Source organism: Quercus lobata, chromosome 1 (assembly GCF_001633185.2).
Source record: "Quercus lobata isolate SW786 chromosome 1, ValleyOak3.0 Primary Assembly, whole genome shotgun sequence".
In the NCBI taxonomy this organism is placed as follows: domain Eukaryota; kingdom Viridiplantae; phylum Streptophyta; class Magnoliopsida; order Fagales; family Fagaceae; genus Quercus; species Quercus lobata.
Window position 1 is genome coordinate 4636029 of NC_044904.1, and position 16803 is coordinate 4652831.

The following is a 16803-nucleotide window of genomic DNA, read 5'->3' on the forward strand; positions in this document are numbered from 1 at the left end:
TCCTCCGGACCCAACCTACACGTGTGCGGTAAGGATGGAGCGCAAATGGGAGTATATAAACTAAAAGAAGGGCATGAAGAAGAGGATCGGAACAGAAAAAGAAAAGGAAAAAAGACATAAACAGAAAAGAAGAAAGTAAGAGTAGAGAAAACGAATTGCACTGGTCACTAAAGGAAACGTTCGTTGTACCAACTTTAGACCTTTAACGTTCTTGAGAGTGAATCTTTTTAAGAGAGACCATAGTTAACCTAGTTCTTTACACCCACGCTCTACAAATCATATTGTCTGGGCCTTTTTACGTGCGAACCCAATACTGTTTAGGTTCGTTACAAAATCGTGTCCTTACAATTACATTACATTACATGTAAATTCATTATTATGACCATTTAAAAAGCCAAAAGAAAATAAAGAAAATTTTATAATTTAGTGAATGTTGTACGTGGCCAAATAAAAAATTAAAAATAATAAAGAAAATTATGTTCCAAATTCTATAATTTAGGAAAGATTTCAAATCAAATCATGTCATTTTATAAATTACAAATTAAGTTAAATCTAAAACTAACCCTTTCAATGGGTACCAAAGAAAGTGAGAGAATAGATGGTTTGAATCGATTTTTATTTATTTATAAAATTTTAATGTTACCATAATGTTTAATTTGAAACCCATGTAGATAACTTTTAATTTGTAACATACTAAACTATAAAAAATTTATTTTAAACTCCAATAACTATAAGTTATAAATTTTATAATACACCAAATATTTTTTTTTTTTGATAGATAATACTAACAATATTACCCAGAACAGGAAACCTGTCTGTCTGTAAATGGTAGGGCCCAACAACGTTACAAACTGACGTGTCAAGTGTTGATTGGTCCAAAAAGAAACTGTATTCAGTAAATAAGAGTTTTACCAGCATTAGACTTAATAAATGTTCTGTTCTCTATAATCTAATTTTCTTAATAAAAAAAATAATATATATATATATATATATATATATATATAATCTAATTTTCAATATAGTACCTAAATTGTTCATAACACAAACACATACATAGAAATAAAAACACAGACACACACAGAGACAGAGTCAGAGAGAGAGAGAGAGAGAGAGTGAGATATGAAGAAGTCTGGAGGTGCAGAGAAGAAAAGGGTCCGAAGATCTTCAGCTGCCATCCAAAACGGTTCCAGAGATCCCAACTCAGATACCCCACCTAGGGTTTACCTTCTTTCTCTCTGTCTCTGATCTAGGGTTTCATTCATGGATAATTTGTATGTGTTTATACTGTGTGAATATGAAACAAGAAAAATGTGTAAATGGGTGTTTTTTATTTTTGTTTTTTGATAACTGTAAATGGGTGTTTTTTGTTTTTGCTTTTTGGTAAGTGTAAATGGGTGTTTTTTGTTTAATTGTGCCATATATTATGAATGTAAGTGTTTTTGACACTTGAATTTTGTTTGTGCATACATTTATGTATGAACAGACAGTCGTGGAGTTAAGGTTCGTGTGTGTGTGTGTGTGTGTAAATACGGTTTGGAGTTGTCAATTGGTGTACTTTACATGTAAAGGTGTTAAATTGTGTCTAAGGTTTGGTTTGGTGGCCGAGAAAGTAGGAATGGGATAGGAATTTAATTGAATAGTCTTAAATATGATAACTTGAGAATGAAAACCCCTGCCTCAATTGATGAAATAATGGAGTATGAGTAGGAAGTAATGAGGACCGAAATTTTAGTTTTTGTTGTTGTTAGTTTCATTAGCAGCCAAACGGAGTGTAAAAGCCTACCCACGATTCCACTCTATTTTCATTTTGAAGATGTATCACATTAGGATCACTGAATCACACCAACGATATGGAAGTTCTTGGATGGAGTGAAATAAGAGTAGTAGTACCAAAGGCACCATGTGATTTGATAATAAAAAATGGAAAATCAGTATGGAGGTTCTGTGAAGTTAGAAATTCATATGGACATGAAGGGGTTCATTAGGAAAATTTTTTAGATCTAATTTATTCCTGGTATAGAGAACTGAGAGTACATAACTGATTTTTGAATTGAAGTGAATTGTAATGCGCATTATATTGTGCTGGAGTAAGAGTGAGAATGCTTAGGGTGCTGGGAAGCCTTATATTAATTGGTTTTCATATGTGGTTGTGTTTCGTTTATCCTGTCCTAGGGTTCCCTATCTCTCTCACTGATCCGGGATTTCATTCATATATATATATATATATATACACACACACACACATATATGATGTGAATGAAAATGTTTGAGAGGATTTTAACACTTGAATGTTAATGTGCAATGATACATATGTGAATAGACATTCATGGATGTTTACGTTTATGTGTATGTGCATGAGTGGAAATTAGGGGTTGGAATTGTCAATTGGTGTGTACTTTAGTGTAAAGGTGTTAATTTGTCTCTAATGTTTGGTTTGGTGGCTGAAAAGGTAGGAATAGGATAGGAATTGAATTGACAGGTTAAAAGATGATAACTTGAGAATGAAAAACCTTTTGAACTGCCTAATACAATTGTCGTTTTGAAACAATGAAATAATGGCGAATGAGTATGATGTAATGTGGCCAGAAATTTTAGTGTTTGTTGTTGTTGTTGTTAGGTTCGTTAGCAGCCAAACAGCATAAATGAGTACCCAATAGGAGAGAACTGTGAGTATGTAATTGATTTCCAAATTTGTGAGAATGACTCAATGACATGTATAATAGTGTGATGGACTAAGAGTGAGGTTGCTTAGGGTGCAGGGATGCCTTGTGTTAATGGTTTTCATATTTTTTTATGTTTGTTTATCTGGTTTGTGAGGGGATTTTGGCAGTGCATTCTCTGTTTATTGTTCTATTATGTTGTTGCAGTGTTTTATATCTTGTAGGCTTGATGCTAGCTTCTATTTGGTGTGTTTTGGTACCTATTTTGTCAGGAAGGATGTGCATTGCTGAGAATACTTGATTTCTGATAATAATATATAGGTTTGCATGTCATTTTTTTTTTTTTTCTGAGAGTATATTTTCTTTTCAGAAACAAGCTGCTCAGAAGGATGTGTATCAGCTGTTTGCTGAGAAGGTTAGAGACCATAAGGATTTGGTGTCTAGATGGGCTGTTTTACAGGAGACGCGTGTTGAGTACTTTAGAGGGAAGGATTTTGTTAGCTTTTTGAGAAATCATCCAGAGCTCAAAGATATTCTAGAAACAGATAAGAATCTAGAAGCTGACGATATTGCTAATGCTTTGTTAAGAAAGAATCTTTTAGCCCGTTGTGATCGTGTGGTGAAAACTGTTCGTCCTGGGAAGAAAAAATTGTCTACATGGCCAGCACATTTAGAGATTTTTCCGGTATGTAATTTTGATTTACATGTAAGATTTAAATATTTTGATATGTATCTCTCTTTTTTTTTATAGGGGCGGGAGGGGGGTGGGGGGGAGGTGTTAATAAAATAACTTCAATAAAATGTGATAGGAGCTACTTCTGAATAATTACAATCTCAAATTCAAATGATATAAAATATAAAAAGACAAAATAGTCATCCATTCATAGATCTCGAAAAGACATAATTGCCCAAAGATTCTCAAGTCTCAACACCATCAAAAGTCCTAATCTTGAAATTGTCCACACTGTACATGGTAATGGCATTCCAAATCTTTATACATTGCATAGATCATTGCTTTACAACTAGCCTATTGACTTTAGGCAAATGAGGGAATTTGTCTGTGTGCTTGTGGTGTAGGTTTAAGAGGATTTGCGGATTGAGGGTTTAGAGTTGTAGAAGAAAGGGTTAGGGCTTACAATTGTCCAGGATTTAATGAGTTTTGATGGCAATTTGATAGAGAAAGTATGTGAAGTTTTTAGGTCTTTGGTGGGTATGAGGAAGGGCTTGACTTGGCATTGTAAGGAAGAAGGAAAAGAGAGAAATATATGGTGTTAAGGTGCTGTATGAATAGTAGCACAAGAAAGAGAAGAGAAAGAGAACAATAAGACCAATGCCTAGAGCCTTGTAGGTAAAGGAAGGGCTTGATTTGGGATTATTGTAAGGAAGAAGAAAAGAGAGAAGTATATGGTGTTTAGGTACTGTATGAACAGTAACACAAGAAAGAGAAGAGAAAGAGAACAATAAGACCAACTCCAAGACCCTTTAGCTCAACTAATTTCTTGGTGTTTCCAACAGAGAAGTCCAGGTTTCAAATCCCCCCACCCCCGACCATTGAACATCGAAAAAGAAGAGAAAAATAATACCAACATGCCTTAATACTGAAAGACATTCAATATTTTATTAATCAGCTCAATCTCTTCTTTGAGTAAATTGAGCATACGTGTGTGTCTGTGTGTATACATATACATATATATATATATATATATATATATATATGGACTCTTTTTTGTTCTTTAGTAGGACTTCTAGTTTAAATAGTAAACTAAAAACCTAATAATAGACTAACTTGGACTCAAAGAAAATAAAACCTAAGATACTTAGGAAGTAGGATCTCCTAGAAAATTCTAGATTCAACTAAACTACCAAAAAGATCATCAAGTAGCAAGAATGGTAGTACAGTTTTTCCCTTGAATACAACTTGGCCATAACTTGTAAATAAAACCCAAATTAAAAAAAAAAATGTTTTAACCCTACTATGAATACACTACTACTATCAACATGGTTGATTCCTTAGAGCCCAGGCCTATTTTGTGCATCAAGGCTTAGTGGTTCTAATAGTCTTTCTTTGAGACCATGTAAGGGGACTAGTTGAGTGTTCAGAATACAAGGCCTCTAGAATGTTGGTTTTGTCTATGTTTTTATGTAAGGACTCTTTCTTCTGCTGTAATTTCTTATCTATTTAATCATCTTGCTTCGCATAGAGATGAAATGTTACACTTATTGAAAGAAAAAGATTGGAAATGTGGTGATAAGTTTGGGGGAGAAAATGGGAAGATTACTTGAGCAGACCATCCAGAGTCTTGAATGCATACCTTTTGAATGATATCACTATCATTTTGGAGAGCACCTCATTATGGACTTTACTTTATCTAGGAAGTTAGAAATTAGAACGTTTTCTGATTTTTTCTGTAAGTGAAGTTATCAATATTGGACTCTATTTTGCAGGATCAAATATTTTCTGAAGTTGATGCCTTTTTCGCATGGACATTTGTAAAAAGGAGGCCTCTTTGGCAGACTCTTCTCTCATTTTTCTGGCCTGTGTTGACACTAGCAATTTGCTTGTTTCCTGTGTATCCCCATCGGTGCAAGATACTAATACTCTACTCTTGCGCAGGCGTTTTAGCGCTTATCCTCTCACTACTTTTGGGTAAGTTCTTTTGCATTTATTTATATTATATTGTTCTCCGTGCAGGTCATTCTTAGAAAATTATTAGTGTTGGATACTAGTTTGAAGTAAACCATTATCCTTTTTTATTTTTTTGGTGATAAGTAGTCATTACCAGTTTACTTTGCCCCAATTTGTCATTATAACTGCTACAAATTGATGATTATGCATGTCTGTCATATTAGGCCACCAACATACATTTGTAATTTAATTTGTTTTAGGAGGTTGTGTATTATACATAATAATCATGTTAAATGTGGCCCTACACCAGTGCCATTGTTATGTTGGTAGTGTAACCTGTTGTTCTCCCTGCAAAATACGAAATTTTGAATACCTTGTGGTGGTTTTGGTTTTTATTTTCTTGGTAAATTTTGTTTGGTCATTAGCCCCACTTTCACTGGTGATTCAATTGCAAGAAGTATTTGTTACACTTCTTTTATGATTAAAAATGAAAAGCAAAGGTGCAAGTAAGTAATATTTTGTAGCATTAATGCTTTTGTGGACAACTATTGTTAATACTTGAATTTCTTGTTTGGCTGTTAAACCTTAAAGGTCAACCATTTAGCCAAGTCCAGTGAGATGCATTGACTTCAATTATTACACTAACTTAGGCATGCCTCCATGGTGCTTGCTCTGTGAATAATCTTCCTTCTTGACCAATATTTGTGTTTGCTGTACAAATAAAAGTAGCACTTTTTGATGGTTTAGTATGAGTTACTGTTTCATCTGAAATAGTTACTTATAATGTTTGGCTGTGTTCAACAGAAACCACTCTTTTGCAAGCTCTATTATTTGATAGAGGTCACTTTTAGTGCAAGGAGCTGCTCTAAAAGAATGTTTTGACTGCACTATTTTGGAATTTTTTTTTGGTTCTCTGATTTTGTAATTTGAGACCAATTGATTAAGAGAGGCTTTTCTGAAGAAACGATGATACATATTGTAGGGAGGCATTTAGCATCAATAGGTTTGTGGGTCAGTTGGTGGTGGTTCTCTTTGAAATGCTTTGAATTGTGATTGGGAATTGCTGTACGGTGTAGATTTTGGGTTCCAATTTGTATAATTATCCTTTTTGGTGGTATTGATGCCATCCATTACTCCTATCTGGATTTGTGGATATCTTTGACTTTGGCCCTCACCTTTTGGTTTTTCAATGGTTTCTTTAAGAGGTTAAATATGTACTTTCTTATCATTGATGGATTTTATTGTTGCCATGCAGTGCAGTCACCTAAGTAACAGATTTTATGACTTTGACTTATATATATATATATATATATATATATATATGCATCCCCTCTTGCAGCATGTTCTTTTTCCGGGAGTCATCAAATTTTTATCAAATACGTCTGATGTCTTAGGAAACCATTTCTTTATAAGGTGTCATGAAATCTAAGAAAGCATTTTTGAAATATTTATCATATCAGTATGCTGCATATAAGAGGAAGATTGCAACTATTTGTATCATAGTACTCTAAAGCTTCATGTTTTGTGGTTTATGTTTATGTTGTTCACTTGACTCTAAGGTTGGATAAAACCATTTATACACTCTGTTTTCTTTACTTGATGTAAAATTATCATTCTGACAGTTTTTATCCATTTATTTATATTTTTCTACTGGGATTTATTGTGATTTCTTTTTAACTTGTAGTGAGAGCTACTGTCTTTGGTGCTCTTTACATCGTTCTTGGAAAACGTGTTTGGTTTTTCCCTAACATTCTTGCTGAGGAAGCAACATTGCGAGAATTATTCCGTTTCTGGCCCAAGAAAGACGAGGAGGAGCGACCCAAGTGGACGACAAGGCTTTTCTATGCAGTAGTAGCTGTTCTGGTCATATTACTGCTGAGGCACCATGCTCCTGATGAGGCTGCTAGAGCAAGGTTAGTTCTTTATATATGACAATTTCTCTTTAAAGGAACACTACTTTTCTGCCTTTCTTCTGTGAATGGACCTGAAGTGTCAATTTTAATCAAATTTGCAGGTATCAAAAGCGGGTATCAAACATAATTGATGATGTTCTCGAGTGGTCTCCTAGATTGGCCCTGTCTGGGATGATGGAGAAGCAGCCAACTGTGATAAACGCCACTGAGCAAAATGACAGTTTTTCAGATGCCGACAAAACAAGTCCAGAGGAAGGGGTTCCACCCAGCAGCAAAGTTGAAGAAACCGACACAGAACAGTATGAGGCAGAAGTTATTGAAAATGTAGAAGATGCTGATCAACATAGACATGATGATCACATATGATATATAGACTATATGCCTTTTTTTTTTTCCTTCCCTTTCGGATTTTTGTTTTATGATTTTGAGTGTAAAACCTTGTATCAAACAGTTACAATAATGTAGTTGGTTTCAAATATGAGCCTTTTAATAGTGTTTATAGATACTGATTATACTTTTAATTTAGGGTGGTTTATATATCAATACGCTATTATGTTCTTGCTTTATGCTGGACGGACCAAAATTTCCGGTTATTACTTTTTTGAAGTGTGTAACTAGAAGCCCTCCCATTTGCATTGGGAAACTCATTTTGTAGATTTATCCGTAAACAGAAGGAAATTCTAATACATTTGACAACTTTCGTTAGAGGATGAGAGAACAGGTTTAACAGTTTCCGGACTGCATCAGGATTATGGATTTTTGTTCCGAACTTGAGAGTTGAGAGTGGAATCTCCAATTCTATGAATTCAGAGGGAGATGAATTAAACCATTCTATTGACTGTTATGGGTGCTTTGAGACAGGATACGTATGTTTCCAGAGACCAATATGATTAAGATGGGTGCTTTGAGACAGGATACATATATTTCCATGGACCAATATGACTAAATACAACTTTTGACTATTATGACGGCTTCGAGACAGGATACATATATTTCCAGAGACCAATATGATTAAGACAAAACTTAAGTACAATTCTTTAGGTTTAATTCCTTCAATTCATTTGATTAGATTTAACAAAGTAGATTTGATCGATGATAAATCACATGGTTGAACTTTATTATCCTTGGAGAAGATAACACCTTATTTGATGTATTATTAATGCAACAGAGCATTATTGAATTCAATTAGAGAGCCTAACACAGAATTGTGTACCAAGTTTAGCCCATATAATTAATATTTACCAAATTTGAGCTTTCACAACTTTGAGCTTTCATGCAATCAGTTCATCGGGTCTCTTATATTACTGTGAATCTGACTTAAGGATTCACTACCATAACACAAATTATTACTAGCATGCCAAGAACCAAAGTTGTGGATCATTGAAGAATTTCACACAACAGATGTCAGACCCAGATCACCTTCCAATATGATTATATCACTTTTGTGACACAAGCAAAGCTTTTCCTAGACACATTGCATATATGTGTATGCCAGACTGGTTAGCAATTTGGCCCATGAGGCTCTTGAACTGCCTACGAGTCAAATGAAAAATCAAGGTTCCAACTCTTCATGTTGAACGATAAACCACAAATCAAATCCTATACGCAACATAAAAACACAGACAACACAAAGGTCAAGACTACTATCAAACAAGTTGGTTTCTACATTAACCGAGAGTTAAAGGCAAACTTTGAGTTATCTAATCTTTATCTGTACAAAGAGCAAAAATGGGAAGAAGGATGGATTGAAGCATCTGGAGATTTCTCTTAGGAAGCCATATTGGCCCATTAACAATCTCCTCCACTATTCATCCATGCCACATGCATAATATAAAAGCCAAGAATGATTTGCCGCCTGACATATAAATTGCCAAGAATGTTTGTCATCAGATTAACAAGGAATACATCCTATTCAAACTGGGTTGGGTCCAAATCCCCAGAGCACAGGTTTACTGGATGGCAAGACGCCTCTGTGAAGCCTGGTTAGAGGAGATACTTCCCCACTGCTGGCCAGGACGGTCTCCTTCCTCGCCTCTTTCACTAGCATGTAGATATGATGAGGCCTGCAAGCTGTTATGATTCTGGTAGTGAACACTACCATTTACATAATTGTGAGCTTCAGGTGCGTTGTGCCTCCCTTCTGGTTGACCATGGGAGGAATTCCATGTTTCAGCAGAGTCAGTGAGCAAGGGTTCAGAACCAGATGAACTTGCAGACTGTGACGAGAGGGCTGGACCAGAACCTGTGCCCTTTTCTTTGGCTTCATAATTTGCAGCTTCGGCAGCAGTTTTCTTTGCAAAACGTCCTCCAGTACCCCTTTCCCTTCTCATAGCATGCTGATGCCTAGATTCGTGAAGATATGGCTGGAGAAGATGGGAAATAAACAAGATAAAATAGAGATGAAGCTCAAATTGCACACACACCTATACACTTAATGCCTAAACCAAGGACGCTCAAATTGCATATATACCAAATAAGTAATTCACAAGTCAATCACAACAGTACTTCAAAAAACCTTCACAACAATCCTAGCAGTTTAAGCTGAAAAGATCTCAATAAAGGATTTATCACATCAAACTGAAAATACCAATTTACATCATTAGAGACAACCAAAATATGCCATCTTACATAAGAAAGGAAAAAGTTTAATATCTACACTTCCCCATTATCCCTCACAGCAAAATCGGTGTCCCATGTGGAAAGTTAAAAGCTCCAATTATGCAAGGATAATTTTGTGAGCACATTTGAAAAACTTGAGTTGCCAAAGAAAATGTTTCTCCTTGCAATGCATTTTCCCTTCTTAATAAAGATAGTTATTGGAGGCGAAGTAATATCAAGTTATCAACTATGGAAGCAATAATAACCTCAACAAACCATATCAAGCTGCATAATTCAGCACCAAAATTGAAAAACTAAGATGAGGCAATTATTCATTGTACCTTTCTAACTTTTATCAACTTCTTTTCAAGCTCGGCTTTAGCACGTGCCTGTCTCCGCCTCAGAATACCTTGGTACTGTTTAGCATTCACATAAACAGGCTCTTGTGCCATCTCGAGGGGCAAAGGCATTCTGGCATGAGGCATTCCAAGAAATGGAGGATAACCCTGACCATTACAAAGATATGTTAGACCACTTCATGTTTAAGTAAATTGGTCAAGAGAAAAGACACATATCATAGATAACAAGTCATGTTATCTACAGCGTACAAATTAATGTTACTATCATTATCAAGCTTATCATTGTTGTTGTCGTTGTTTGGTTGTAGCATAAGGGTAATGGCTAAACTGTTCTTGAATAACAGAAAGATTAAATCTACAAACATACTGAAACTTCAGAAAACAAAAAAATTTAAGAAGATATATTCTCTTTGCTGCCAAGTCAAGTAAGATGACAGAATAACAAGTGAAAAAGCAAAAAGCCATCCATGAAGGGCGTTCTTGAGCTTCATTCCTTTTTTTTTTTTTTTTTTAGGCTTAACTTCATGCATTTTAAGTACTTCAACTGGGGACATTCTTAAATGATGAACTTTATGCAGGCTGAGCACCTCAAAAAACCTATGGAAGAAGTTTCCTCTAACAAGGATGTTACAGGTCCCAAGATTCTTTCCCAACTAACCCAAACCATAAGGAACAACTTCACGAACATGCCACCTTTCCCTACACAACCCAGTTTTTGGAAACAATATTTATGATAATGTTGATTCTGCAAAACAGTTGAGTGCAAAAAAAAGAAAAAAAAAAAAAATGAAGAGATTCCACACACTACTAAATATTTACACTGCATGAATATGAAAAAGGGGAAGGTCTTGGATCTCTTAGGGTCACAGTGGTGAATAAGAAGATTATCTCCCAACCAAATGTAAGTTATTCCTCTCCCACACAAATTTATAAAGGAAAAAGAAGAAGGCAACAAAAGGAAAGGAAAGGAAAAGATACTTAGTATTGGTCAAAAAAGAATTTATCAGAACAAACAAAGTGTTGGCAATTCCAGTAGCCCAGATGATTATTATTTATTAACAGATATGAGTTCCTCTAAAAGATGAACCTAGTTGAACTGGAAGGCCAAATATTTTATACCAGTGACTGATCTTAAAGTTTTAGATAAGTAAAATTCCAAATAAATGGGTAACAGTTCAAATGATTGTACATTAACATTTTGGAGTTTATAAAGCATGTTGCATTGTTCATTGAAGTTCTCACAAGAGAATATAGTTGTCGACTTGTAGTTAAGTAACTGAGTGAATGCTCCCCACTGCCCTCCCAAAATTTAATTCTGAAATGAGAGAAGTCAGTAAAAACATGGGGGCATCTTATTATTTGCTTAGTTCGTTTCCCAACAAGAGTTAAAGGTTGCTAAGAACATCATCCATCCTCCATATCCATTGACTGGGAATCTTACCATACCAACAAGACCATATTGCTTCATAACTGAGTAACAAGGTCAATATTCTTATCTCTGAGTAACACCTATAACAATATTCCATAAAAACATTCAACCATGCCTTATGGTTCCTTTCTGCATATAATAAAATATGGTGTATATTGATTATAATCCAAGACATAATCAATCCCTCTAAAGTTCCACAAACCCATTAACTGAGAAAGATTCTACCCAGGCCCCAGTTCATGTCCTCCAAACAGCCAAAACACCATCTTACCACTTCACAACAATATATGTAATTGAATAATTGACCCAGTGCTTAAAACTGAAAATTTGCCAACAGAAAACGTATAAGAAAACAAAAAACCAAGGAACATGCTCCTCAAATGTTGCCCAAATAGAATATATATATATATATATATATATGACAGGGTTTATCTCTAAACCAATTTGGAAGAATCTCCTCCAACCCACTACACGGCAATTTATAAGACTATTCATGTGTATTATTTGAATAAGTCACATGATTCATTAAAAAGGTCATGTGACAAAAACTACACACGGATGGTCTTTTCAACTGCCACATAGTGGGTTGGGGGAAGATTACCTCCAAACCGGTTCGTAGGTAATAATATTTGATTGGGTGTGTATTTTGACAAATCCACAGTTAGATTACATTTTCTCCTTATACACTTTATACTTGCAAAATTTTAAGAAGATCAGAAATCAATAACTATCTCCTATAAAATGTTTAAATTTCAAGTGTTCTGTATTTTAAAATCATACACAAAACATGATGGATCAACTAGCAAGTAGCCTTTGATTAATATGAAATTTAGTGTGCATGTTAAGAAGAACGAGAATGTGTAATCCTAGTCTATTAAAAAGTTATTGATTGGCGTAACATTAACAAACAGTTACACTGTGTGTAACTTGATATTGTCTCTCATATATCCTTAGTAAGAAAACTAAAGTACAAAATTTCAAAAGTTGATACATTGGATGCAACATGTCATAATTGGAATCAACTTCCTAAGAATGTTGTAACAGGTCACACAACATATAAACCTCAGGAGCATTGTTTAATTATTTAGAGTAAAAAAAAGGTAAGACAATCAAGAAGACACTATTAGCCAATCATGAATGACAACAATAAATGGATCTTACATAAGGCTGATGCCCATAAGCTGCTATCATTCCCCCATAATATTGATCCTGATATGGATTTGATGCGCATGCCTGCAAAAGAATTGCAACAAAGCTAGGAATCCCTTCTGCTCCAAAAGCATGTAAGTACGAGCTTCTAATTTTATACATTAAACAGAATCTTCAGTCCAACAGTCTTGATCAATTATCATGATTGGACTTTGATGGGGCAAGATTCCTTTTTCGTTTTGGGGGAAGGGGGGAGGATGGTTCTAAAAGAAAACACACTTACAATTGAGTGACCAACAAGTTCAAGCTGGGGAGGTTGTGTGAGGCATTCATCATGCCTAGAAGGAGCATTGGATGCTACATGCTTCACATTCTGTTGTTCTTGTCCATTATTTCCAGCTGAAATTAGAAATAAAATCCTTTTTAGTACCTTGATAAGAACATAAATTGCTAAATCTCATAAAAAGCAAGCTCACAGATCAATCAGAACCTCATAGTAAACAGTCTATTTGTAACACTCTTTTGTTAAAATTCTTAGCATAACCATTTTAAGCACCTGATCGTGAAGAAGCAGTATTCTGTGATTCTTTGGTGCCATCGTCATCTTCCCCATTCAGTCTACCATTTGAATATGATTGACCATCGTTCGACTCTGAACCACCATTTCGGCATTCAAATGAAGATGAATTGGATATATTTCCCCTTGTCATAGCATGATACCAAGGTTCAGGATAGACACTTGTTGGTGGAATGGCATGTGAATCAGGTTCTAGTCGATTTCCATTTTCAGACTTTGACTGCATACCTTCCAAATTCCTTCAAAAAGTACAGGTCTCTGTATTCCTTCTATAACTGTAGAAAGAAAATAATCTGAAGTCAGCAAAAAACAGCTCAAGAGTTCTCACATAAACAAGCATAAAGCAGATATACTGGTAACAGGACCTCAATTACTCTAAAATCATGGCCACCGAACTAACTGAAGAAATTAATCCTAGATGAAGGTGACAGATTGCACCCACAATGTAACGGATAAATGAGACGAGCTGAGGGGAGCTCATTGAGCATGCAAGCAGTCGCAAGCTCACCAAACTCCCCAGCCTTTCAGATTTTTTTTATTGGCACAAGGTGGAGGACCCACACGCTATTTATGCACAGTGCACTCACTAAACATCCAATTCAAAACTCACAAGACTAAATTGGGTAATCCCCAGTATCCTTCCTGGTTTCAACCTTTAAGAAGAAGACTTAACTCCTGCAACTCTCAAGACTTGAAACCCAAGTTATATCTTCACACAACCATTGAGAAGAGGAGCTCCTCTTTCTCAAGGCTTCAATGCCAATCAGAAACTTGCACAATCGTTGTGCAGGTGGAAACCATTTGCCTCAATAAGAAAACCAAATCCTAACCTTTTACTAAGCTGAGACCTAGCAAATCACAAGTGGATCAGCTTAGTTACAAGTGTAATTTGGATGGAAAGAGGAATGGATGTTGGATAATGTGAGAGAAAACTTAACCAAATTAAGGTTTAAGGTATGCAAGCTGATAACTTACCCAAATTGACCAAATAGCAAAAAGACTCACAATCAAAAGAATACATGGGAAACCATGATATATACTACACATAAAGCAAACACATCTAACATCATACCATCAAGTCCCATAATTCACCAGAATTATCAGTATCTAGTTGTATCAAGCTCAATTAAGTAGATTTTTTTTTTGGACACCAAACGAATAATTTAAAACAAAAAACTCATGATCTCAATTTCCAATCCATGAATTTCAAAAAACCAAGCCAAGCAGAACAAATAAACTTCACATACAAAGCTCATCTTGAAATCTATTTTCACGCTATCAAATTCAGATTCTTCAAGTCCAACCAAGTAATCCAGAAACCTGATGCATTGATCCCAACTATTTCCCAAGTATTTATTATTATTATTTTCCTTACCTTCTTACACAATTTAATAAATTTAACCACTCAAGCAATTCAAAATGTTTCTTACACATTAGTTTACCACATTCTCAACAACCAAACAGAACATAACCCAAAACTCCCAACTCCCAATGAAATCAATTTCCACACTATCAAAGTCCAGATTCGTCAACTCCCCATCACAAAAAACTCAAATTTCACCCCCAACTAAGACAAATTTATCAAATTCATCATTTCAAGTCCACAATCACCCTTCTACACCTAGAATTCCCCCAATTCAACACACTTTCACAACAACCAAACAGAACCCACAACACCCCACCCCCCCAATTCCCACATGCAAACAATCCAATCACCTAATCCATTCCCAAATCCCCCAAAACCCAAACCAAATCCAACAAAACAACACAGAATTCCCACCCAACACCCAATTTTTCAAAAAACCCAGAACACAAAACCAAAAAAAAAAAAAAAAATTCAAACAAACAAACATACCCATAATCCAAAAACACAACCCCACATCAAAAAAATTCACAAAGTCACAATCTTTATCCAATTTAAGTGAAGAGAATCTGAGAACTTACTTTACTCTGTGCAAAAACCAACAGAGCGAGAGAGAAGCAAAGCAAAAAAAAAACAAAAACAAAAACAAAAAAAAAACCCTAAATTTTTGGTCCTCCTTCGAGAATCTGAGAGAATCCAAAAGAGTCAATCTAATTTCTATGCACTTCTTTTTCTCTCTCTCTCTCTCTCTCTCTCTCTCTCTCACACTGTGTGAGAAAAAATTAGAACAGTGCTATACTAGATTAAGGAGCTTCTTTTATTTGTTTTTAGAGAGAGAAAGAGAGAGAGAGAGACAGAGAAACAGAGTTAAGTTTTTTGTTTGCGTCACAACCCTGCGTCACCAAAAGTGTGGGACCTACTTCTGTTAAACCCGTTTCTACGTTCGACACGTGGAGGTTTGGTGACCGGGATCTCGGCTTGTCCGGTTGTTAGGGGGTTTTTTTTTTAGAGATGCTACGTCTACAACATTTTTACAACAAATTATGGGTGGTTAGTTGTTATTGGTTCAAATTTAAAACTAACACTAAGATTAATTTTTTGCCCCAACAATAACAACCAGTAACAATTTGCCATTTAGGATTTGTTGTAAAAATGTTGTAAAAATATTGTAGACATAGCATTTTTTTTTTTTTTTTCCTGTTTGTGATTGGGAATTCGGGAGGTGTGTGTTGGAAATTAGGAGGAAACGGTGATAGCAGGTTTCCGGTTGAAAAGTTAGGAATTGAGAAACGTTCGCCTCGGTGAGGTTATCAAAAAAATATCTATATAAATATTTTAAAAATTAAAAAAAAGTGTGCCCCACGTGACACGCACTTGACTAGCAAAGTCCGGGAAACGCGTGGCGAGAGTGTGGGGCCCACACTAAGTACAGAAATGACAGCATCGTAGGACACGTGTCTCTTTTTTAATTATAATTTTTTTTTTTACCTAAAAAAAATTTTGGTTGATTAAAATTTTGTTTTTTGTTTTTTTTGTTTTGTTTAATGAAGTGAGAATGTTTGTGCTTACATGCCGGTGAGGAATGGGTGATGGATGCTGATTTAAATTAGTGGTCATTGTTTTATTATATATAGTATTATTAGTAATTATTTGTTTTAGTTTTTTGCCAATATTCTCGGTGGTCATTATGACTTATTAGGAGAAATGTCAATTCCAAAAGTAACGTCACAATTCATAAGAAGCATGCAATTGTTTTGTGTAGTAATACACCTTTCATGTATGTATATATGTATGTAACTAAGAATTGTGATTAGTTACAAAGTAGATGTATCTCATTTTGTGAGTGAAAATGATTCTAAAATCTGAATAGATGCTATCTCAACTTGTGGGGGGATGTTCCATGGAGGTTAAGTAATTTTCTTGAGATTGTTCAAGTTATATGTGTAGATTTTAGTTTAGTGTTGTAAGGACTGCGTTTGGATTAGATCCAGTATAGGATTGAGTTTAAACCCAACAAGCCCAAACAATTAATTTATAGAGCGTGGGAGAAAGAACTAGTTCTACTCTAAAAGATGAACCATAAAGTTGCTGAATTAAGTTTATTAAATACAAGTAAAGTAAGAAATTCT

At 35.1% G+C, this 16803-nt stretch overlaps 2 protein-coding genes across 2 annotated transcripts; one reads left to right on the forward strand and one right to left on the reverse strand.

Moving 5' to 3' along the window:
* Positions 1-1025: 1025 nt before the first annotated feature.
* LOC115975402 lies at positions 1026-7765 on the forward strand. The gene is made up of 5 exons (XM_031096168.1): positions 1026-1218; positions 3031-3345; positions 5106-5307; positions 6971-7199; positions 7301-7765. Exons 1-5 carry the CDS (start codon positions 1120-1122, stop codon positions 7563-7565), a joined length of 1110 nt encoding a protein of 369 aa, XP_030952028.1. The 5' UTR covers positions 1026-1119; the 3' UTR covers positions 7566-7765.
* A 1034-nt stretch (positions 7766-8799) lies between these two features.
* On the reverse strand, positions 8800-15478 carry LOC115975412 (nuclear transcription factor Y subunit A-1). The gene is made up of 6 exons (XM_031096181.1): positions 15256-15478; positions 13291-13586; positions 13018-13133; positions 12747-12818; positions 10139-10303; positions 8800-9562 (listed from the first exon to the last, which is right to left on the reverse strand). The coding sequence occupies exons 2-6, from the start codon at positions 13535-13537 to the stop codon at positions 9149-9151; spliced, it is 1014 nt and encodes a 337-aa protein (XP_030952041.1). The 5' UTR covers positions 13538-13586; positions 15256-15478; the 3' UTR covers positions 8800-9148.
* Between the last annotated feature and the right edge of the window lie 1325 nt (positions 15479-16803).

Coding starts and splice junctions, on each gene's coding strand:
- LOC115975402 (XM_031096168.1), top strand. CDS start 1,120: ATGAAGAAGTCTGGAGGTGCAGAGAAGAAAAGGGTCCGAAGATCTTCA. Junction 1,219..3,030: donor ACTCAGATACCCCACCTAGG/GTTTACCTTCTT, acceptor TTTTCTTTTCAG/AAACAAGCTGCTCAGAAGGA. Junction 3,346..5,105: donor CACATTTAGAGATTTTTCCG/GTATGTAATTTT, acceptor TCTATTTTGCAG/GATCAAATATTTTCTGAAGT.
- LOC115975412 (XM_031096181.1), bottom strand. CDS start 13,537: ATGCAGTCAAAGTCTGAAAATGGAAATCGACTAGAACCTGATTCACAT. Junction 12,819..13,017: donor AACTTGTTGGTCACTCAATT/GTAAGTGTGTTT, acceptor ATTCTTTTGCAG/GCATGCGCATCAAATCCATA. Junction 10,304..12,746: donor CTTATGGGCATCAGCCTTAT/GTAAGATCCATT, acceptor TGTAATGGTCAG/GGTTATCCTCCATTTCTTGG.